At 39.0% G+C, this 24749-nt stretch overlaps 2 protein-coding genes across 2 annotated transcripts; one reads left to right on the plus strand and one right to left on the minus strand.

The window, feature by feature from the left end:
* Positions 1–10899: 10899 nt before the first annotated feature.
* LOC146498041 (uncharacterized) lies at positions 10900–18716 on the minus strand. The gene has a single exon (XM_085141650.1). It carries the CDS (start codon positions 17920–17922, stop codon positions 16363–16365), a length of 1560 nt encoding a protein of 519 aa, XP_084997776.1. The 5' UTR covers positions 17923–18716; the 3' UTR covers positions 10900–16362.
* Positions 18717–18836: 120 nt separating this feature from the next.
* cldn1 (claudin 1) lies at positions 18837–23217 on the plus strand. Its single transcript, XM_085141651.1, has 4 exons — positions 18837–19227; positions 20622–20786; positions 20995–21079; positions 21702–23217. Exons 1-4 carry the CDS (start codon positions 19005–19007, stop codon positions 21856–21858), a joined length of 630 nt encoding a protein of 209 aa, XP_084997777.1. The 5' UTR covers positions 18837–19004; the 3' UTR covers positions 21859–23217.
* Positions 23218–24749: the final 1532 nt, after the last annotated feature.

Here is a 24749-nt window from a genome sequence, read left to right on the forward strand (position 1 = left end):
TCCGGGTACACTGGCTTCCTCCCACAGTCCAAAGACATGCATTTAGTGGGGTTAGGTTAATTGGTAATTCAAAAATTTTCACAGGTGTGAACGTAAAATGGTTGTCTGTCTCTATGTGTTAGCCCTGCAACAGACTGGCGACCTGTCCAGAGTGTACCGCACCTCTCGCCCAGAGACAGCTGGGATAGGCGCCAGCCTCCCTGTGACCCCGACAAGGATAAGTGGAAGAGAATGGATGGATGATGGATGGATGGATGGATGGATGGATGGATGATCCATGGAATCTGCACGCTGGTGGTTTTTACTGACATCCTCCTGGCTACAGATGCAGGGGACTATCTGATGCTAGTTCTTCTAGACTTAACAGTCACTTCTGACACAGCAAATCTTAATATTTTAATGTCTTGTTTAGAGCTCAGGGTAGGCATTGGTGGCACTGTTCTGGAGTGGTTGTAATCCTTCCTTTCTCAGAGAACCTTAGACTACGTGATTTCAGATGTTCCTCTGCTCCTTTGTCTTGTGGGGTTCCGCAGGGCTCGATACTTGGGCCTCTGCTATTTTTTTTATATCTGCTGCCTCTTGCTTCTAACTTTAGAAAGTACAAAATTGCTCTCTATTGTTATGCAGATGATACCCAGGTTTATGTACCCTAAAACAGAAGGATGCCTACTCCATGGAAACTTTAGCTGAGTGCCTTGAGGAATTAAGAACCCAAATGGTGCTAAACTTCCTAAATTTTGATCAAAAGAAGACAGAGGTTATTGTGTTTGGGCCTAGTGTCACTGGTGAGGCTTGTTCTGTCGACATAGGCCCACTGGCTCAGTATGTAAAGCTTACTGTCAGAAGCATGATTTTTAGGATGGACAAGAATTTTAGATTGGACAGTCAAATCAGTGCATTGGTAAAATCTAGCTTCTTTCAGCTGAGACAGTTGGCTAAAATAATAAAAAAAAAAAGTTGGCTTGGTTTGGCAACAGCCTCAGGCCTCGATCTACACTTAGGCTACGTCCACGCGTACACGGGTATTTTTGAAAACGGAGATTTTCCATTTTCGTTTTAAAAAACAATCCCGTCCACACGTAAAGGCAGAAATGAAGGAAAACGCTGCTAGGAACATGCCAAAGCAACAGGTGGCGATATATTCCTAACCGTGCAGAAATGTTGGCCAATTAGAAGTCTAGAAGCCTCGGTGGGAAAAAAGTAAACAAAGCTGGGGCATAGAAGCAGAACCGAATCGTATGTGTGGAGGGACAGTAACTGTGTGTGTATATGTAAGCATTTAAACACTGCAGAGAGTACAATTAACAGTAATAGGCTGTGTCCCAATTCAGGGTCTGCAGCCTTAAAGGCTGCATTTTAAGGCCGATTACGTCACAGCGGCGCGCCGAAGGCTGTCCCAATTCAAAGGCTGCTCGAAATGCGGCCCTCAAATGTGTCCATCATTTCCCTGAATTTTAAGGCTGTGGCGGTGTAGACTTCGTGGCCCAACATATCCCACAATTCATAGCGCGGCAGTCGGTGTGGATAATTTTGCCGCAGACGGCAGAAGCTGAGCGGCCAAAGAGTAAACTGTTAAATGTAAGTACTAAATATTATGTCACTTATTTATGTGCAAATGTTTAATAATGAGGAACATTAAAACATTACTGTTGGCCACATGTCGGCAAAGTTATTTGCCATTAGCGATGTTTGTACTTTCAGCATTAATTTGGTTTTAAAGCCTTTAAAATATAATAATACAATAGTCGACCTTAATCTTACAGAGAATGTGATGATTTTGTGGATAATTAAAGTCAGTCATATATCCACAAACAGAACAAGCTGAAAGTCGGTGATGTTGCTTGGTTTGCAGTCCTGAATATCACAGCACAAGCAGGATTCACTGCACTGTTAATGTTAGCTATGTTATATTGCTGCCTCTGTTCGGTGGTGTCAAGCCAAATGGACTTTAACGTGTGTTTGACGGTTCACTCATTAAGCTGAAAGAAAGATGCTTTAATCACAGGAGTCACACATGTGTCCAGTGTACCATCTGGGAACTCTTCTTGTATAGCACTCTTAATAACACAAACACTAAATCCTCCTTCTCTTGTGCTGTTTTGTAGCATTGTATACACCTGAGACTGTCACCTGTCTGTCCTGCACTCTCTCTCTTTTTCTTTCTCTCTGATTGTGTAATAAAAGTATGAACATGTATTTATAAGTTACACTTGTGTTTGAATCCTGCAGCTTATCACACATTTGATTTCCATGTGTGACAACTGCAAGTGTCCAGAGTGAGGACAGACTGAGGGACCCACTGCTGCACATCATCTGTGAGGCTTTGCACCCCTGATGATCCACCAAACTCAGCAGTGTGTGAGGAAGAGGAGGAGGAAGAGCCAGCAGCTGACAGATGGAGAGAATAGACAGACTGTTCCCTGTTTGTGAAGGACTGCTAGGAAAGTTTAAAAGAACTAATTGTCTGTCCTGAATCAGTCTTATTAGGTAATGTTCAAATAATTTTATCAATCCAGTGTTGTCAGTGTGGGAGAAAGTACTCAGGGCCTTCAAGTTACACACTATGAAAGGCAGAAACAAGTTTAATATTCAGAAACCTAAAGTATGTATCAGCAGCAGAATGGACCTAAAAATAAATGTTTGTTTCAGTTCTATGAAGCTTTGAGTATTTTGGATTAGTAGCACTGCTGTGTTTGTTGCATCATATTGCTGTAATTGTTTATATGCTTTATATATTCTGAGCTAAGTTGATCTATAGTGTTACATCATATTCTATAAGGATGTTATGTGTTTGTAGACTTTCTGCCCAGTTTGACCCATTTAGCAGAAGTCAGCCTGTTTAAGGCTCTGATATCTATTCTGTGTGACTTAAAGCAGTTATGACATGGTGTGATTTTCTCACCCAATAAAGGAATATTTAATATATCAGTCGACTCTTCATTTTATCAGAAACAGTTTTCACAGCTCGTACATTTTGTTTTTTATACATATATGTAAGCATTGAGCCAAATTTAGTAATGCCAACATACTGAAGGAACAACATTTGTCTCTTATATATAAAACATCTATATATACACTGTCAAAGATACTTGTCTTTGAGTGAAGATTTAAGGTGATGGGACATATAACTGCAACTTGAATCTTTACTGAAGCTCAGTATTTGACACAGAGTTCACTCACATGAATTTCACTCACATGTGCTGTACCAGTGTACCTGCACATGTGATGTGGCAATAGAAGTGATTTGATTTGGGAGTTCAAACTCACTGCTGTAATAACTTATAATGATTAATATAACAATATAATATCGGCCATATTATATTTACATTACCACAGTTAGATGACTTTAGTCTCATGAACAACATTAACTATTTGTTATTTACTAGCTAATGTTATATGACCGTTCAGTACAGAAATGAAGCCCAACAATCATGTTTTACAGTCCTGTGGTCTCAGCCTCAGATACTTATTAAATCACGCAAAGCTCATGTAGAAACAAACAAACGGACAAAATATGTTCTCCTTTATTTCTGTCAACCACACGTTTCCAGCTATCATGGTTGCTAAGCAACCTGGGCAGCGCAACGGAGGCTAGAGGTCCCATTTCACAAGCCTCACACTTCCGGCCTTAGCGGTCTCTTTTATTTATTTATTTATTTTAATTTCTTTTATTTGCACAGAAATGTACAACAATTATGGCAATCCCTACAAAGATTCTATTTTCCCAACATGAAATAGTACCAGAACTAGAGATGGACCGATCCGATATTACGTATCGGTCTGATACTGACCCAAATTACTGGATCAGATATTGGTGAGAAATAAAAAATGTAATCGATCCATTAAATATCAAAAAAGCACCTCACAAAACTTGCTACACGGGGTAACTCGGCTCATAACCATAGCACGTTGCAGCAGTATGCATCAGGTGATAGAGCGGCTGTGTGTATTTGTAGCCTCGCTACCAAACCAGCATTTCATCTCCGAGGATGTTTTCCCAGAGAGAAGTAAAGCAAGTGTGTAAGTTCATCTCTGAATGTCTGTAAAGCATTCCCACGTTAAGCTTAACAACAGATATATGGAGCGACTGCCTCTCTCTCTCTCTCTCTCTCTCTCTCTCCTGCTGCTACTTCAATCGTGAAACTGCTTAATGATCAGCTGATGGCTTTTCTGTAGCGAGTCTGTCTCTCTTCTTAGTTTTTGGCCCACTTCTCACCAGAAAGAGGAAACCAGCGGCTGAACAACAGCAGCACGTTTAAGCTTGATAAGCTGTTGTTAGAATTTATTTATTATTACTTTCTACACCAGGATCCTTTTCTACGTAGCTGAAGGCTGGTAACTGTGCAGGGGCGGATCTAGCAAAGTTTAGCCAGGGGGGCCGATAGGGCATGAACAGGAAAAAGGGGGCACAAAGACATACTTTTCTTTCTTATTCTCATTTAAAATGTCTAGCTTTTAATAAATAATCATCTGACTCTTACACCCAAAGTTTTAATCTGATGTAAAATATATAGAAGTCCATTACTGTATATAGTAACTATTAAGTCTAATATACCCTAGTAAGCTATAGTACTTTTTCCTTTGGGAAGATACCATCTGTGCAGTCTGCAATTCTGTTGAAGAAAGATGTTGAATCTATTTAATTATTCTTGAAAAATAATTTATTTCTGTGCATTTTTCCCCCTGCATCAAATTAAATTTGATTACATCGATTAAGCATCATGAGCTGGAGGGTGGGGGGTGGTTCCCTATTTTTTTTGCTGGGAGTTTGCAACCCTATTAGTTAGGTTGCTTAATATTTCTGCTAAGTACTCTTTAAAATACCAGAATAGGGAGGATGGAGTAGGTTTAAGTTTATTAGATTGATCAATATTGCTGAACTATGAAATATTTTGGGCGCAGTGTACTTTTTTACATACAGTTATAACAGAATAGCTTTGGTGTTGTTATTTATTTAAACTTGAGTATAAACTTATACAAAATGCAGCAAGATATTAAAAAAACGTTTTATTGATTTAAAAAGCACACTATATCGGATTCGTATCGGTATCGGCAGATATCCAAATTTATGATATCGGTATCGGTATCGGACATAAAAAGCGGTATCGTGCCATCTCTAATCAGAACAGGCTGAATTCCAACATATATAAGATAGATAATGAACAGGAAGTACAAACAACAACAAATAAATAAATAAAATCAAACCCCAAACAGAATCAAAGTAAACAAACAAAACAACAACAACAAAAAAAACAAAGAAAAAAAAAGACATTATACCTTAGGGGTTTTCTAGCAGATCTAGTTCAATAATCATGATTCAGAACCAGAGCTTGTTTTTTGTCCATAAATTTAACAGATGAGAGGAAGAGACAGAGTTCTTTGTGAAAAGTAAAAAAGGACGGCTTTGTTTTCAGAAAACGACATTTGTGAATGGAGAATTTCCCCATAATAATTATTACATTTAAAACATTTTCAAGCTTCTTTTCTTTTCTTAGAGAACCAAAGATAATATCATTTTTAGAAAATTCAAGTAAGTTTGGAATCTTTGGAAAGAGCCAGTGCACATCGTTCCACAGGGCTTTACAGAATATACAATCATAAAATAAATGTTATGATTTATTTTATGATTGTAAAATATAATATTTTACAATCATAAAATAAATGTTATGATTTATTTTATGATTGTAAAATATAATATTTTACAATTATATATTATAATTGTGATGGGGATATTGATTCAATATCCCCATCACAAAAAGAGCAAGAATTATTATCAATAGCAAAGCGACGTCTGAGAAGTTCTTTGGAAGGGTAAATACGAGAGAGTATTTTGTAGTGGACCTCCTTAGCTTTGGGAGGAATGGGAAGTTTTAGGTAATTTTTTCTGATCTCTTTCTTTTGATGACTGGAGAACAGATGTGAGATGGAATTTGGATTGGATCTATAAGGGAAAAAAACATTAGTAAATAATTCCCTAATTTGGGAGTTTTTTAGACTGTTAGCTGTAATGTTATGCCCATTTACCAAGAGTTCAGGGAGGTCAGGGGATCTATAGTCAGGGTTTTGAAAAAGATTATATGCTGTACATAGAATGTTTTGAGGGATAGCCTTAGTAATTTTTTTAAATTCTTTGTTATTTATTTGCAGATTATAATTGGTGGTGAAATCTTCTAATAAAATTTTACCTCTATCATTTAACAAATGCATCACTGACCAGATGCCCTTATCGTACCATTTTTTTTTATAAAGATTGATTTGTTTCCAACGTTTATGTAGCGACAGTTCCATAGGGGAGTGTTGTGTGGGCTGTAGTTATGTTTGTATATTAATTTCCAGTATAATAAAACTTGCTGGTGAAAGGAAGAGAGCTTTATGGGGAGTTTTTTTTTAATGTCAAAATCACATCTAAGTAAAAGATTAATTCCGCCTAGATCTGAGAATATTTTGCTTGGAATGTGAAACCAAAGGCTATTTTGACTTCTTAAAAGTGACCTAAGCCAATTTATTTTTAGGGTGCCATTTAAGCTGTCAAATTCAATAGCTTGCAAACCTCCATCTTCAAAATGTTTGACTAAATTACCTTGCCTAATATAGTGGGTTTTGCGTTTCCATATAAAATCAAAGTTTAGCTGGTTAATAGATTTGATTGCTGATTTAGGCACTCCTACCGCATATGCAGGATATACTAGCCTGGAGATACTTTCCATTTTGGTGAGAAAAATTCTACCCAGAATCGATAAGTCTCTCTGAGCCCAGTTATTTAAATGAGTTCTACAAATTTGGATTTTCTCCCAAATATTAAGGTTATCTAAATCAGTCTTATTCTTGGTTATATACATACCCAAATATTTGACAGTGGATTTAACAGGAATATTAAAAGTGTTAGAAATAGTACAATCGTTTAAGGGTAAGATCTCACATTTGTTTAAATTTAGATTTAACCCTGAAGCTTTTGAGAAAGTTTCAATAATCTGCAGAATTTTGGGGATTTCATTCAGGTTATTTAGGAAAATAGTTGTATCATCGGCTAACTGGCTGATAGAGAGCTCTTTACTCGGATAGATATTTTACCAAACTCAGCATTTTTAATCAGTATAAGCATTTCTGTTGCCGCAATAAACAGCAATGGTGAGATTGGACATCCTTGTTTTATTCCTTTGCAAATCCTAAATCTTTGTGAGGTGCCACGTGGAAGACACACTGAACTGTTACTTTCTCTGTACAGTAATTTGATTACATTAATGAAGTTACCTCCAAAACTGAACAAATCAAGGGCTTGAAACATAAATTCATGCTCTATCATGTCCAAGGCTTTGTAAAAATCTAAAAATAGAACAAAACCTTGGTTTTCAATTAGGTAGTTGTAGTCAATCAAGTCCAAAATAAGGCGGATATTATTATGAATTGAGTGGCCTTTTATAAATCCAGACTGAGTGTCAGAAATAATTTGATTTATGCCTGATTTTAACCTGTTTGCAAAAATATGTGTTAAAAGTTTATAATCATTATTTAATAGAGTAATTGGTCTTAAATTATCAAGAAGAGTCGGATCTTTCCCAGGTTTTGGTATGAGTGTAATTACCCCTTATTTCATAGTGTGTGTGAGAGAACCATTTTCTATTATTTCTGTAAGCATTCCAAACACAAGGGTTCTAATATGAACCCAAAAATGTTTGTAAAAGTTACTGGTCAAACCATCACAACCTGGTGCTTTATCTTTGGGTAAAGCACTTAAGGCTTTATCTAACTCTTCAATGGTAATTTTGCCCTCACAGGTCTTTTTAAAATTGTCATCAATTTTAGGAATCAGGTGTTTGATAGATTGAAAAAAAGCCTCAGCCAATGGTCTAGAGTATGAAGAGTACAAATTACTGTAAAAGGTAAAGATTTCTTTAGATATTAAATGAGGGTCAGTGCATAGCTGACTATCAATTTGTAGACTATTTATGGCGTTTCTTTCTTGTCTTATCTTTTCTAATCTACAGAAGTATGCTGTACTTTTTTCGCCATCCTTGATCCACTTGGCTCGGGATCTCAGATATGCTCCTTTAGCCTTTTTAATATAAATATCGTCTAAAGAAGACTGTAGAATACTTCTACGTTGTTTCTGCGTTTGTCATTAAAAATTCGAGCAGATGTGATTAAGTTCTCTGATAACTTCAGTTTCTTTTTGCTTGTTCTGATGAGCTATTATTTTACTGTGTTTAATTGAGATTTGACGTACTTTAAATTTAAAGAATTCCCACTTTTCTGTGTAAGAACTTATGTTTTCATTAGCTGAAATAAGTTCTAGTTGTCGAAGTATTTCGTTACTAAAATTTTCATTGGTAAGCAGGGATGAGTTAAACTTCCAGTAACCTTTATTATGAGAGTTTTTAAGTTGAGGAGTGACACTGAGATTTATCACACAGTGGTCGGTTAAAGGTGCAGCTGAGACACACACCTGTGTGTGTCTATACTATTATAGACTCTATAATATACTATATACTATACTATTCTGCATTAAACTGTCTGAGATTAGCCAGAAATCGATACATGATTTAGCCAAACCATCAGGCTTGAACCACGAAAAGGACTGAACAAGTGGGTTTGCTAATCTCCAAGGATCTTTTAGGTTAAGATTTAGACAGAAGTTGTGTAAAAATGAATTTATATGATGGAAATGGAATTTAGAGGGTGATCTATCAAGCCATTCGTTATAAACCATATTGAAATCTCCACCTAATATAAGATTGTTTGTGGAGTATTTGTGAGATAGTTCTTTTAGGTGACTGGTAATCTCAGTTAATAAAAGTTTGTTCTGAGCTACATTGTTGTAACCATAAATATTACATAAGATCAAAAAGCTATTATCCACTTTGAGTACACAAATTAGCCAATGGCCCAGACTGTCTTTCCTATGAGTTTCAATTTTATTACCAAAGTTTTTAAATAGTAAGGCTACCCCAGCTGATTTGTTAGTACCGTGACAAAGAATTATTCTTTCCCCCCACTGACTAGACCAAAAATTTTCATCTGCCTCCATAGAGTGTGTTTCTTGTAGCAGTATACAGTTCGCCTTTACATTTTTACAGAACAAAAATATTGATTTTCTTTTAACACTGTCTCTTAAGCCCCTAGTATTTAGAGACACACAGTTAACATTGGAACTAAGGAATGACATAAAAAGGAAGTGAGAAAGCAAAATAAAAAGAGGTTGACTGTACTTCAAGTACCCAGATAAAAGTAGAACTCTATAAAATTGGGAGCACTTAATCCCTTAAAACTGAATTCACAAAATGCAAACGACCTCTATGAAAAATCATTACAGTAACGTACCAAATAGGTAATATAAACAGTAAGTATTGAACCTGCCTATTTAAAACTTTTGGCATTCTTAAAATTGGTTAAAGAACGTGACCTAAATAGAATTGTTAGCAAAACGCATTGTACTCATAGAGTAATATGCTGACTGGTTATTTGGAATAGTTTGACAGTCACCCAGGGAATACCCGAACTCCGTTGATGTAACCGGCATGCCCTCGGTAGTAGACGTTCTTCCCTTCAGCTCTGGCTCACTCCATTTTGGGCCAAACTGCTGCTCTTGCCTCCCGGTCTAGTTTGCAGAAATCTTGCTTGAAGTAGACGCCTAGCTCCTTGCACACCTGGGAATCCTTAGTCAGTTTCCAGAAAGCGTCTCAGTAGTGCCTCATGGTGAACTGAACTATTATTTGTCGATGTCTACCCGCTTCTTTTTTCCCTAGACGATGGACGGTGTCCACAGCGTTGCCCAGTGAAGAAGCCCAATGTGGTGCGATCTTAGCCAAGATGGCAATGACTTCTTTGCGGGTATCTTCATCATTTTTTTCTTTCCAGCCCTGGATTTTCAAGTTCCAGCGACGCATGTATCGTTCTAGTTCCAACATTCTCTCTTTCAGCTCAGCGTTTTCTTTGTTTAGAGCAGGAATGTCTTTTTCCAAACCAGACAGTTTAGGCTTACAGTCTTTTATATCGGCTGCGTTCATTTCAGCCAGCTTGGCAATGTTAGCCACCATTATCATGTTGTTACTTAGCTGCACGCCGAAGTCATTGATCTTGTTTGTTAGCTTGTTAATGGCTTCTATTATGGAGTTGTTGGTTTCCACACTTTGGGACACAGTACCCTGGCTAGGTGGTGTGGGTGCTTTGGTGGGCGTAGGTGGAGTTTTTCTTTTGGCTGACGGTGTTGAAATCTCCATTGCATATTCGTGGCCAGTGGGTGCAGAGCTCTTGGAAGCTACCGCTGGCTTAGCTGAAGCTTCTGCTTTTCCCCACGTCATCTTCTTCTCCTTTTAACGGCAGATTGGGTCCGTTCAATAGGTTTCAAGAGGTGAATCTAGTCCTTAAAAACTATAGGCAAAAACAGCAACCTACTTGGTATTCAAAAGTAGAGGTCTAAACAGGTCCACCGGGATTAGTGCACGACGGCTTAAGAGAAGTTGCCTGCCCCGACAGCCATCTTGCCGGACCCCCCAGGAAGCCCGCCTTAGCGGTCTTTGAGTACGCGGCCCTTGAGGACCGTTGAGGCTGCGTACTTTAAGGCTGCAGACCCTGAATTGGGATACAGCCATAGTATTGTAGAAATTCATTTCACCAAAACAATAACGTGGCGCACAGTGTGACGTCAAAAAATGCGCACACCTTTGACGCTGCGTTTTCTGCGTTTTTCTCGTCCACACGTAAATGCAAAAACGGAGTTTTCTAAAATCTCCGTTTTCAGTGACCAAAAACGCCGTTTACGTGTGGACAAAAGGTACAAACGCATAGAAAAATCTGCGTTTTCAATACCCGGGTACGTGTGGACGTAGCCTTTTTCCATCTGCCATCCTATTCCAAGGGACACTGTTGAACAACTGACGACAATAAGGCTACACACGGGTATTTTTGAGAACGGAGATTTTCCGTTTTCGTTTTAAAAAATAATCCCGTCCACACGTAAAGGCAGAAATGAAGGAAAACGCTGCTAGGAACATGCCAAAGCAACAGGTGGCGATATATTCCTAACAGTGCAGAAATGTTGGCCAATCAGAAGTCTAGACGCCTCGGTGGGAAAAAGTAAACAAAGCTGGGGCATAGAAGCAGAACCGAGTCGAATGTGTGGAGGGACAGTAACTGTGTGTGTATATGTAATCATTTAAACACTGCAGAGAGTACAATTAACAGTAATAGTATTGTAGAAATTCATTTCACCGAAACAATAACGTGGCGCACAGTGTGACGTCAAAAAAGGCGCACACCTTTGACGCTGCGTTTTCTCCGTTTTTCTCGTCCACACGTAAATGCAAAAGAGTTTTCATAAATATCCACCCTGGCTGGAGTTTTTAAAAATCTCAGTTTTCAGTGACCAAAAACGCCGTTTACGTGTGGACGAAAGGTGCAAATGCATAGAAAAATCTGCGTTTTCAAAAATACCCGGGTACGTGTGGACGTAGCCTAAGTGTCCTTAGTGGGTAGGTACGTACATTTGATTGTTTTCTCTGTTGTTTGGTGTTCACTTCTTATAATGGCATCTTTGAAAGGGTTTAAATGCAGTTACTAATTGCATTGCATGATGCATGATTGATTTATAGGTGGTTAAAAATGATAACTTCATTACTTTTTCCTAACACTTGTAGGATTCTCTTTCTCCTGTCACTCCCAACCGGTCCTGACAGATGCCTGTTCATCTCTGAACCTTGTTCTGCAGAAGGCTTCTTCCTGTTAAAATTGAGTTTTTCCTTCCCACTGTCACCAGGTGCTTGCTCAAAGTGGATCCTTTGATTGTTGGGGTTTTCCCCGTATTGCTATTGGGTCTTTACCTTGTGGTCTTGAGGTGACTGCTGTTGTGATTTGGTGCTATGCAAATAAAACGGAATTGAACTGATAGGAATTGATGTGGCCTGCAACACAAGCAGTGGCCTGCAATCTGTGAAATCCACATTACATGTACAACTGCAAGTGAAAGTAGGTTTTTAATCAAAACCTGGAAACATGACTTGTCTGCATTGAATTCATAAAATAAATCAGGGAAAATAAACTGGCAATGTTTTAACAAACCCAGATGTATGAAACACATATTGTTTTATAGTATCTTTGCTGGAGGATGGAGCATAGAAGGTATTTTAGTGTCCGAAACAAAAGTATAGAATGTAGTGCTGCTTGCATGCATAATAAAACCAGCTGGGCACAAAACAAGGATAGCTATTTTTGAGAATGGGGGTCCAGAGGGCCATAGTTCCCGATTCATCCTTCATAAATGTAATGTGATGATAAGGAGCTTATAGCCTCTTGTTATCCTCCAATAGGGACTGACAAAACAAAGGGCAGTGTACCAGCATTCTAAAAGGTTTCCATTCTAGTAACATCTCCCCGTCCACTTAACACCCACATCAGGTCAGCTGTTCTTAATTTGGTCAGCACCACCAATTAAGCTTCCATCCAGGGGTCTGGGTGCACTGAGGGGTAAATATTGACCCTTGTTTGTAAGCAAGGTTCACAGTTTGAGAGTGCAAAATGGCCCATTTGTGTTGGCGAGATGCTTAGGTCATCGCATCACCAAATCTGTGCTTCACCCTTCTCATAGGCTGTGTGAGAGAGAGGACCTAATAGACACCTGCCCACATGATAGCAACTGGTGTTGGTTATCATTTCATGACAGACTAAACTCATTTAAATAAGGCTGAGAGACAAAAACCATAATCATGGTGTTTGAAGTACAAGTAAAAGTTGCTATAATTTTTTTGTCCTCAACATTGAGTTCAGTGTTTCAGATCAGTTATAAAATTGTATTCAGCAACTCAGTGTGAAATTAGTTAACATTTTCCCATCAAAAGAAGTAAAGTCCCAAATTCTCGCCACAAGCACTGAGCCTCAGATGACCTCTGGTCTTTGTCCTGAGGACCCTGCCCTGCCCTCGCCACCTCCCTTCTCACTGACCAGTCTAAACTCTGTGGGAAACCCTCTTCCCCAGTGCTTTGTGTTGTTTTGGACATTGTGCGCCTCACCGGATAATGTCGCCCTCCCCTCTGTTTCTCTTCTCTTCGATCTGAAGAGCTGCTGTGTGGAGTGTGGTGTCCGGTGCTAAATGCCCACTAAGCTGGATACAGAGATGAGCTGTGACCATGGGTGGGGGAAAAGCAGCTTTTCATTCCTACTCATTGGGTTGCTCTCAAACACTGCTGCTGTAACTCTGCTGAGCAATTACCAGTGATGGATGCTGGCAGGTGATTTAGTGTTGATAACTCCATTAACCTCTTCATTTCTTGTGGCAAAACTTAAACTCTACCAAAACTTCCCAGTATCCCAATAATAATTTTTAGGAGACCTGAATTCCAGGAAGGTTTTTGTTTTAAATAAAGATTTTCTTTTATAGTAGCCTAAAATGTGATCACTTGCATGATAAACTGAGGAGATCTCTAATCTCATCTCTGTGCATCTCTACAGAGCTTCAGAGTATCAGTTCATTGTTTTAGTTTTTGTAAATTGCAGTTAATTTATCCTATTCTCATTTTTAGGCCGCTTTCAGCTGTTTTATTTCAAACATCCAGTTTTCAGTGCTGGGTTTCGTTATGTGGACACAACTCTGACCCACTAGTTCTTCATCAAGTCTTCATCTGTTAGTTTAGCCGCTAAACTCCAACATCTAGTGTCTACCTGTCGATTGACAACATTTTGCTTTCAAAAGGCCACACCAATACCATGAAATGAATCAGTTAGATTTGACTTCATTTACTTCACAATATAATTCCTGCATAACTCTAAGTAACCTTAATTCCAAAGGAAACAGCCTCAAAAACATTCTTCAGCAACTGCACTGCTAACTGTGACACATCCTATTAGTTTCTTTTCTATTCATTTAAATGCCAGCGCGCTCACTGAACAGAGATATGCATTTAACGACTTCCATATCTCTTTCTGCTCATTAGCTGTACTTTCAACATTAAATGTTCTGTTTTCAGACTTTGAGTCAAGTGAGGATTACCTCCAGCTTAAGGACAACCCTCCAAACTCTGGAAATAAGTATGCCACCACTTGAATTGGGATGTCAGTCACCTCGAAATGAGGACCCAATTGACCCCTTGGCATTTGACCCTTATTAACCACGGGTGAAAGTGCTGTATTCAAGGTGTAGCCATCTGTGTGCCTTGTTGCGCTGGGGCTCTCCTCCTCCCTCAATCTTTATTATCCCTCTCAGTGTGCAGCAGCAGTGAGATTGATCAGAGGATGGCTGCTTGATACCGACATACTTTTGAAGAACTGCAATGAATAGTTCACCCACTCCACAGCCAAGTAAAAATCACAACTATATGTGTGTGCCAAAAGCAGTGGTGAGATGTAATGCACACTGCAGCTTAAATGATTTGGGTCACTTTGAAATATTCCTGTTTTTAAAAGAAAGAGAAGGAATTTTTCTTTGAAAAATAAATAATAATATTAGTGAAAATGAAGTGAAAATGAATAATTACTCAAATCATACATCATAAATTTAGTACATAGTTTATGTACATAGACATAAAGAGGCCTGTTTTCAGTAGGATCACCCCTGTGATCCAGTGGTATATTGTGTAACCTAAAGCAAGTTTATCAAGTTCATCTGGTGACTGATCTTTGGCTATTCTTTGGACAGTCTGTGGGCGTTTTGTGGGTGTGATCACCGTCTCTTCTAAGAAATAAAACCAGTTCTATGTGGGAAATTTCTGAAAACAGTGTAATATTTTGTCACTTCGTCTCCACTGAATAGGCTCCACTTCTCTGAGCAATCAGATCACACAGAAATGCTGTAAATAGATCAGTTGGAACGCTTTTTTTTTGTTATTGCAAATGAAAATAAATTGTCTTTTTCTTTTGAATATAAAAACATTTTTCAAGACTTTTGAGCAATAGTTTAAGTATATTCATTTAGCTGCTTTGCCCTTCTGCTCCACTGCAGAAAATTACTGCACTACATACTGCCGGTTGCTATGATGATATTCTGATGATGATATTAGGTACACAAGCCACAGTTAGCTTATGACATACACCAATCAGGCATAACATTATGAGCACTGACAGATGAAGTGAATAACACTGATTATCTCTTCATCGTGGCACCTGTTAGTGGGTGGGATATATTAAAGAGAGAGTGAACATTTTGTCCTCAAAGTATATGTGTTAGAAGCAAAAAAATGAGCAAGTGTGAGGATTTGAGTGACAGAGTCATGGGTGCCCAAGGGTCAGTGATACACATGGGGAGCAACGGCTGTCATGTGTGGTCAAATCTACATACAAGCTAGTGTAGCTCAAATTTCCCAGAAGTTCACTGTGTTAGCCCTGTGACAGCCTGGTGACCAGCTCATGGTGTAGCCTGCTGCGTGATCTGATATTTCTGGGTTGGTGTTGTTCTGACATTATCATAGCAATGTCAGTCCAGGATCAGCGTTACAACTGACCATCAGTCATGTTGTCTGAGAATTGAGTTAGCATTAGCCAAAAAGTTAGCTACTGCTATTAAAAGCTATCCCTAGCAAACCAACATTGAGTAAGCTAAATTTGGCTGACAGCAAACCTAGCTTGATAATACATACCAGTACATGATATTGTATAAATTAATAAAGAACACACCTAGAATTGTTTCCATTTGTTCTAGAAGACAGTTTTATATAAACAAAGACATTTTCCCCCTTCTTTATTCCACATTTCTAGCTGACAGACAACAATTGTTAGTTAGTTGCAAAGTCAGTCCTGGAGAAACTTATGATGATGATGATGCAGGAACAACACCGATACAGGGATATCAGATGGCCCTCACTTCATGGTAGTTCGTATGGTGATTTTTACACCACATGCCTTTCAAGACTCTTCATACAATTTCTATCACTGATTTAAGGATTAATACATTTTCCTGCCTTGAAAATTCAATCCAGTAATTTCATGAAGCAAATATTACGTGTTACTCAATTATTTGTTCACAGGAAACTAACCTCAAACTTGCTGAAAACAAAATTATGCACTAACATATTCATAACTACTCTGCACTGTGTCAGTGATGACTGTTCTGTCTGAGGGGACTAGCATTGGCAGTTTACACAGAGGAGAGAAGCACTGACATCTACTGGAGTTTTAATCGCAGGAAAAGCATGTGTTAGCAGATGACTGACAGATCACTCATTGCTTCTTTGAGCAGTGACAGGATCTTTGGAAATTGAGTTGAACTTTGAACTTTTTTTTAAAAAAAAGGTTCATCCACCTTTCTTATCATTCAGTCACATTTATGTATACTAGTCAGCTGGTGAGTTAGAGGTTTGTTTAGAGTATTGACTCTGGCAGTCACAGAACATATAACGTGACTCTGAGTGTGAAACAATTTGCACCCAGAAAAAGTGAAAACTACTGAATGGGGCTCTCGATCAGTGTCTCGTTGCTACATTGTGAGGGTTCATGCTCATTTTTCACAATATGTTCCTTAATGTTGCCATCATCCTTCTGAAACTGTACCTTCACTGTCAGTGGAGAACATATATCTACTTTACACTTTATAATCATGATGCCATTTGATGCTTGTAGGCTACAGGTGCTGAGATCTGGCATCTCATCTCTGGACAAATGACAGACCAGCTGATCCTTGTCGATGGACATGACCGCCCGTTTTTTCAAAAAGTTTGGGCTCTCACATACCACCCTGTCCAGCATCTCCATGGTTTTGCTGTTTTCCAACACCCAGTCATGCAGGTACCATATGTGGCAGTCACATTTCCAAGGGTTTCCATGCAGCCTCACGGTGTACTGCAAGATAAAATGGTCAAAAAGGTCCTCCGGGAGACTCTCCAGTTGGTTGTCAGACAGGTAGAGCTGCTGAATGAATTCCTGGCTCTTGAACAGTTTGGCATCCAAAGTGCTGAGATTGTTCTTTTGCAGGTAGATTGTCCTAATCTCAGACAGATCATTAAAGATTTTTTCAGGCAGTGAAGTGATCTGGTTTTCAGACAGGTCCAGGATCATCAGGGCTGTAACATTTCTAAAAATGTCTCCAGTAAGGTTGGAGAGCTGGTTAGAGGACAGGATGAGGTTGGTAAGTAAAGTCAGACTGCTTAGAGAGGACAGCTCAGTTAGTCTGTTGCCTTTTAGGTTCAGTTCTGACAAATTTGAGCCCCCAAATCCAAACACTTTATCGCTAAAGGTTGTAAGAAGGTTCCCACGGAGATTCAGCACCTGCAATTCAGTTAACACAGCAAAGATGCCATCATCAAGTTTTGTTATCATGTTCCCTTCCAGATGAAGCTCTGTCAGCTGAGAAACATTGTGAAATGTGTCAGATGTAAAATTGTTGATGAGGTTGTTGTTCATTTTCAAGATCTCTAACTTTTCCAGACCACAAAAAGTTTCTTTTTTTACTCCCTCAAGCTTATTTTGGGACAAATCCAGGACACGCAGCTTTTGAAGGTTCAGGAAAAGAAACACAGGTAGATCTGATATGACGTTGCCCTTCATTTGCAGAGTTTCTAGCTGTTTCAAGGAGTCAAACATACCAGGAAGCACCGTCTGGAACCTGTTGAAGTTGAGCAGCAGTTTAGTCAAATTTCCTTGATTTGAAAAAGTTCCTAGAAATAAATTATCCAAGAGGTTCCCGCTGATCTCCAGTTCCTGAAGCTCAGTCAGATGTTCGAATGCCCGAGAGTGAATACTTTTCAGTTGATTATCCAGGAAAATAAGCTTGGTGAGTTGAGGACTGCCCTCCAAAGTGTGAGAGAACAAGTACTGCACAGCCGTAGTCATTACAATAAAGTCCTTGACCTCCCTGGAAATATTCTTTGGTAAAGACGTCATTGTTGCATCAGCACATAGCACTTGGACCAGAGTGAAACACTGGCATCGGTATGGACAAAACTCTCCGCTGCCTTTGTGGCAGAGAAGCAGCAGGAGCAGGATCAGACCCAAATTTCTGTCCATTTTTTACTGAAAAAAACAAACAAACCCAACAACGAAAAAGAGGAAATTCAAAAAAGCTCAGACTCATGCACTGCAAACAAAAACCTCTGTGTTACAGCGATCGAGGAATACTGTGACAAGTTTCTGTGTGGGCTTGGAAGTCAGCTGACAAAAAGTGCAAACAACAACACAAGTGTGGGTTAGGCAAGAAAAACCTTTGCTCGCTGGTCAGCTCCACATAAAAAAAGATTATCATGCAATTCAGCAAACCAGCAAAAGCAAATGTTTCTTCACGGAACAAGTAAATCAGAGAGAAGTTGCACTGAGAAGATCATTCATGTGTGAAATAATGTAAGAAATCATACAATCAACTATGATACTTCCTTCTTATTAAGATTTTACGGTTAACGTTCCAAAGCTGGAGTACTCGGCTTTGATCTGCGGATAATTTGATAATATGGTAATTTGTATTTTATGGCATGTAAATATTCTGTTATTTAGGAGATTAGTGCTTTAATAAATGTGTACTTTGTCCCTTTTTTCATGTGTAAGCTGAATCAGAATAGGTAGAGTGCCACTGGAGTGTATTTTGCTTTATTTTTTACAGTATTTCTATTTTTTTCACTAAATGAATTTCTGTATATTGCTTCAACTATAAAAATAAAGTGAAAACAAACAAACAAACAATGGGACAGATGATCACTGCTGCTCACAGTGCTCTTACCGACTGTTGTTACTTACTTTAGAAAAGATTTTATTTTTAAATGGAGTTCACTGCATATGTGTGGGTTCATTTGGTTTTATTATTTGCAGAAGACCTTCACAGCCAGAAGGTGTCACCCTGCACCTCCTGACTTCAGCAGGAGTTAATGGCATTCAGGGATCCTCCCTCTCCTCCAGGTCATTCCTTAAAGATGCACAGGTGATTAGGTGCCTTTATTTGGGAGCAGGTCGCCAACACAAACCCACTGGGAACATCGTTGAGCAACATTTTTTCATCTTTATATCTTTTTAAAAAACAAAAAAAAACAACAACAACCAAAAAACTCCCCCAAAGAACTTTTGCCATTTTCATTTAAATTCGTATTTTAATTCATCAAACAATGGCAAACGCCGGAGTGCAGCTTCTCGGATTCATACTGGCCCTCATTGGCTCCTTTGGCATCATCGCGGCCACAATCATGGTGCAGTGGAAAGCTTCATCCTACGTTGGGGACAACATCATCACGGCTCAGGCGATGTATGAAGGGCTTTGGCAGACCTGTGCGAGTCAGAGCACCGGACAAGTTCAGTGTAAAGTGTATGACTCCCTCCTCCAGCTGCCAGGTACTGCTTTATATACATCATGTTTTTACCTTTTGTGATATTTCTTCATTATTATTAAATGCTGATGACGGTCATAGCCAGAGAATAAGGAGTTTATGAGTAACATAGTGTCCAAATCTTTTGGGTGTGGAAGGGGGTAGTTAGCTGGGCGGGTGGGGAGCATGTCATGAGATAGTGAATGGTGCACATTATGCAAATAATACCTGAACAGTTACTTTCAATACCAATGCTAGAAGTTTAAGTAGAACTGTGGTTGTTCTATGAACAAAAAATATGTTTAACTCTGTGGTCTTTCAAAGCCTCAAGGTCACTAAAGGGAGAGCGCTCTTTTTTTCTTCTCCTTCTTAGACCTCCTGCATGCAAAGACATGTTGGTCAAATACCGCAACCTACGTCATGAAAGAGACATGAAAGACTATGTTTAAACTTCATGCTGTTAGTGTTGCAAATCAGTCAAGTGTAAACATTTTTACAAAAAAAACACAACTATCAGATTAAAAATAATCCCTTCGATGGACGTGTTTCTTTTCCTTTTTTTTTTTTACACTTTTACCCTTTTTTTCTGAAACACATTCATTCAGTGGAAGTTAAACAAGGATTGAGACAATGTGAGGAACACTGCACTACGAGCCCCGCAACAGAGAACTATACAGCAACACACAAAAGAATAGAACAAATAAAAATAAAAACAAAAACTAAAGGATCAAATAGGCTGTGAGTGAGCTCTTCTATTCAGAATCATATTTATTTGTTAGAAGTACAGTTTTTCTGGTGTGTGTTTTTCTGATAGGACAGTCTACAATGTTTCTTGGGAGACGGGATTAGAAATCTGAAGGTAACACTTGATGGGGAGTCTTCATCCAGTTTTGATCAGTTAAATTTAGATTCTCAGTAAGTTTGTAGTGTGACACAAAAAAGACGCAATCTGGCTTAAAGGGTAGGTCGGGGGTGGGGTAAGGTGTGTGTGTGTGTGTGTGTGTGTGTGTGTGTGTGTGTGTGTGTGTGTGTGTGTGTGTGTGTGGATTGGGTGGGGTGGGGAACAGAATCTATTTTTAAAATAGACCACAAAATTCCTCAGAAATGAATCTTCTGGAAATGTATATACACTCGGAGAAGCATTGGAAATCCACTCTCTAATCCTGAATAGCCCTCGATTAGAAGAGAAAGGTAACAGAGGTGATGTGTGGTCTGTTGAGGACTGATTGATTGTTAAAGAAAGAACAGTTAAACATGGACTAATAAAATAGCACTCGTGTAAAATTTTGTGTGATTTCTGTGCTACTGCTGTGAAGCATCTCCCTGTTTGGAGGAATTTAAACTGTCTCTAACCACCCAGTTACTTCTTAGTGAAGTAAGCCTTGAGTGAAACCTAACGTACCCTCTCTGTGTCTGCAGGAAACGTACAGGGCACACGAGGGCTGATGGTGTCGTCCATCGTGCTGTGCTTCATTTCCCTCCTGGTGGCAGTGATGGGTTTGAAGTGCACTACAGTCATGAGCGACTCTCCAGACCTGAAGGATAAGGTGGCCCTGAGTGGAGGGGTTATCTTTATTCTTGCTGGTGAGAGTTAAATCATCTTTTTATGTTTTTTTAAAAAAAGTGTAACATAGTACTTCTTTGTTTATACCTGCGTTCACAGCTACATTGGAACATAGTTTTAGAATGTGAGGTTTTGCATTCGAGATATGTCAATGTTAACACAACTGCGCAAATAGTTACCTCTAAAATCCAACAATATAGAGAAGCTTTTCTGCTCACAATTTTCCAGGTCTGCTTGCCCTGGCGGGAGCTTCCTGGTTCGGCAGCAACATAGCAAAGGAATTCTACAATCCATTCACTCCGACTAACTCCAGGTGAGCATCTCCTCTGTCACGCGAAACCCCCCGCAATCCTTATCAGGTATCACTGAAGGTTTCTTTGGTGAATCCACAGACAGACATCAGATAAAAAAAGTCTGTCTCTGTGACAGAGACCAAAAAAAGTTCAAGATTCAGCATTACAGCACACACAAAGGGAAATGAAAGAGTCCGGTCCTCGACAAAAATTCAGGCACGTGAGCCGTGCAAACCCACAACATTTTTCCACTTGGCACCAAAGAAAAAGGTCTATTTCCTGAAATGTTTACCTGCTCCTTTGAGTTAGTGCCACATCGGCTCAAAGACAACACGCGTTGTTCTGACATTTTTTATGCATTTTTAAAAACACATGTTCTGTTAAAATTCACAAAAAACATGCTACACACATAACAGCGTATTTACTTTGTGTTACTTCTTAAGAAATCCTTTTTTAAGAGTGGGTACTCTCTCTCTCTCTCTCTCTCTCTCTCTCTCTCTCTATATATATATATATATATATATATATATATATATATATATATATATACACACACACAGAAAGACACAAACATCTTGTATTGAGCTGACCATGCGAGTCCTCAAACACTCAAGCACAATGTGTGATGTGTTTCATCCACAGGTATGAGTTTGGAAGTGCCCTGTACGTCGGCTGGGCATCTGCCATTCTCGTCATCATCGGAGGGGCCTTCCTCTGCTGCCACTGCCCCAAGCAGGACGCTGGGCCGGCTCAACGCTACCCCCAGTCCCACCCTGCGGGAGGCAAAAACTACGTGTAGGAGTAGTCTTCCCACTTCTCCTGGCCTGGGCTCATTTAAGAGCGCTGGCTTTAAAGGGGCATATTTCAGACCTGTTTACTGTTTTCAGCATGTTTATTTGCAGGTGGGGTCAAAGTAGCGCAGTGGGGACGGGATGCTTCTTTATTAATAAACTGACAATTAATGTGACAACCTATGCAAATGTTAGAATTGAATGTTAGAAATAAGGTCCAATAGCATGTATTTAGATTTAAACTGGGATTATTGTAAAGCTTAAAAGATTTTTTTTTAGTTTAAAGAAAGTTTTCAGAATATGTTGGAGACATTCAGTTTTTGTGTCGCTTTCTTTGCAACTAATTTCCATTTTTGTATAAACTCCCATGATACCGTTTGTTATGATTTTTGTGTTGTTGTTTTTTTAAATTTCTTTCCATTATTATTTTACTGCATATGAAATAAATCCACTGCCACTTTTCCATGTGACAACCAGTGTTTGGATTCAGTTTATGTTTAGGGTTAATAATAACCACTGCACACTCACACCAGGTGAAAGACCAAGACACCATTTCAAAGTGAAAGGATCTGAATGTTCTTTTCAGAGCTCCACCCTAACCACGCAAAATCTCTTTTGATTACTCGATAAGGTCATTTATAAGAATCTGAACGTAAAATAGAGAAGGGTGTTTCTCTTTAAAGAGGTGGCACAATTTTTCAAATCATAAAAAAAAACTTTCATTGGGTTGTAGGCGGTTAAAATCCCGTACAACACAGAGCTAAACATATAGAAATTTGTGGCCTCAGGCAGGAAAAAACACATCCAAACAGAGAGATAGGCAGAGGGTGGGGAGCGGGCATACCTACGGTCTCCTGCTCCTGTCCCAGCACGCCTGTGAACTCACATTTCACATAAACACGGTCGGTACCGCTTAAATGCTACGTTGGGAAGATGCGTCAGCCTGTCTGTGACTTTACAGGAAAGAATTTCAAAGGTTGTCAGCCCATCGTTCGTTCAGTCATGAAGGTGTAACTGATTTTATAACTAAAATAAATAACAACAAAGAAACCAAACCCCTCCAGAATAAGCTGACGTTTGTTTCCACCCAACACCGTTCAGCAGGAGAGGGCGCCACCTTCTGGTGATCCTTGAGGATGCTGCTCAAACACCAAAGAACTGTTCCCCTGTTCTAAAATACAAGACAACAGCTGCTAATATTTGCTTTTATGCCCCTTATAAAGTTGTAAGCGTATGATCTGGATGCTTTTGGATATTTGGGCAGAATTGGTGAAGTTCATTTAAACTGGTTGGTTTTCTGGGAAGAGGCCCTAGGCCTGGGCTTCTTTGCATAAGCTGCTACCTCATGACCAAGCTGTGGATAAGTGGAAGAAGATGGATGGATGGTTTTCTCTCACTGGCCTGGCTTTTAAAATGGCCTATATTTATATTTTTAAGTGTAGTACACACTTTTTTTTTTAATAGGGTAGAGGTCTGGGCTTTGGGAAGGCCTTTCCAGCAGCTTAAGTGTCCAAGTTTAATATCCTCCAGCTGTTGATTTGAGGTGAAGTTGAAGAATTTGAAGGTAGTCTTCATTATTCCATCCACTTTGTACAGTGTATCAATAACACTGGTAACAAAACAGCTCCAGAGCATGATGCTACTATGATTTGTTTCACAGCACTTATCGGATTGACCAGTAAGGCTGTGAAACAAATCCTTTTTATGCTTGCAAAGGGAAACTACCAGTTGTAGTCAATCACGATTACTAACAAGACATTATTAGATCCTGGCTTCATCAGGTTGAAAGACATTGGCTAACCACTGTGTAAAATCCTCCCATGATCAGTTTTAGCATGAGCATGTGGTATTGAATGGAATTTATGCCGCAGACAACCATTTTCAAATTTCAGACTCCCCAGTTTGAAATGACAATTTGTGTCACACCCGAACCTTCAGTCGCTGAATATTTCCTTTGTGTTTTTATTCATTAATCTTGATCTTCTGATGTTTTACTTGTTAAAACTGATTCACTGTCAACAGATTTCCAGTTCTTTACAGCTAATTTTGAGATATAAAATGAGTTCAGACTCATAAATAGGTCAGAAAAGTAAAGTAATTTAAAACCTTGTGGCTTTGTTTCATTAGTTTCTGCTCTACTTAAAAAGGCCAAATAATGTATTTGAGTTTTAAACCAAATTACAAAATTATACTCAAAATTCCTTTAAGATAAAAAAACCAAAAACAAAATACTAGCATACAGTTTTTGGAACCAAAGCATGAGTGTAATGATTGTGTAATATGTGCAAGATCCCCGCCAGGAGGATGTAAAAATCTGCGCCAAATCAAATATGTGGATCCATCCGCTGTGGCGACCCCCTGCGAATAATAAGCCAAACAAGTCCGCCTGTAAAAATGCGTCTTATTCTAAGTTTATCCTCTCTGGTGTTAAACTTTGCAAAGATTTTAAAGACAAAAAAAGTATTTATCTATAACTATTTTGAGTTTTTAAAATCTTTTAAGAATTAAGAATCTAGTTAATCGATTAAAGATAGAAGCTGCTTATTGTAAATGACATCTCGAAGCCCACCTGTAGTACCTTCTAGGACCAGTGGAGGGCGGGAGCCTACACCTATTTTGATTAGACGATTTGGAGGGGTGGGGGGGTACTGTGTAAAAGCCCCCAAGCAAACCTTAAAAACAGACGCTGCAGCAGAGTCCAGCTCCTTAAAAACAAGACACAAAACAGACTTTAAATCAGTCCTGTGCTGAAATAGACCATGAACCACATGCTTTATAGCTCTTTACATTTTTCTTTTTAATTTTTTCTTTTCTTTTTTTTTGGGGGGGGGGCGGGGGGGGGGGACAAACTCTTGCACGTTTGACAGAAAACAAAAAAGACCCTGTTTTCCTACATTGC

Source organism: Neolamprologus multifasciatus, chromosome 18, assembly GCF_963576455.1.
Source record: "Neolamprologus multifasciatus chromosome 18, fNeoMul1.2, whole genome shotgun sequence".
Classification (NCBI taxonomy): domain Eukaryota; kingdom Metazoa; phylum Chordata; class Actinopteri; order Cichliformes; family Cichlidae; genus Neolamprologus; species Neolamprologus multifasciatus.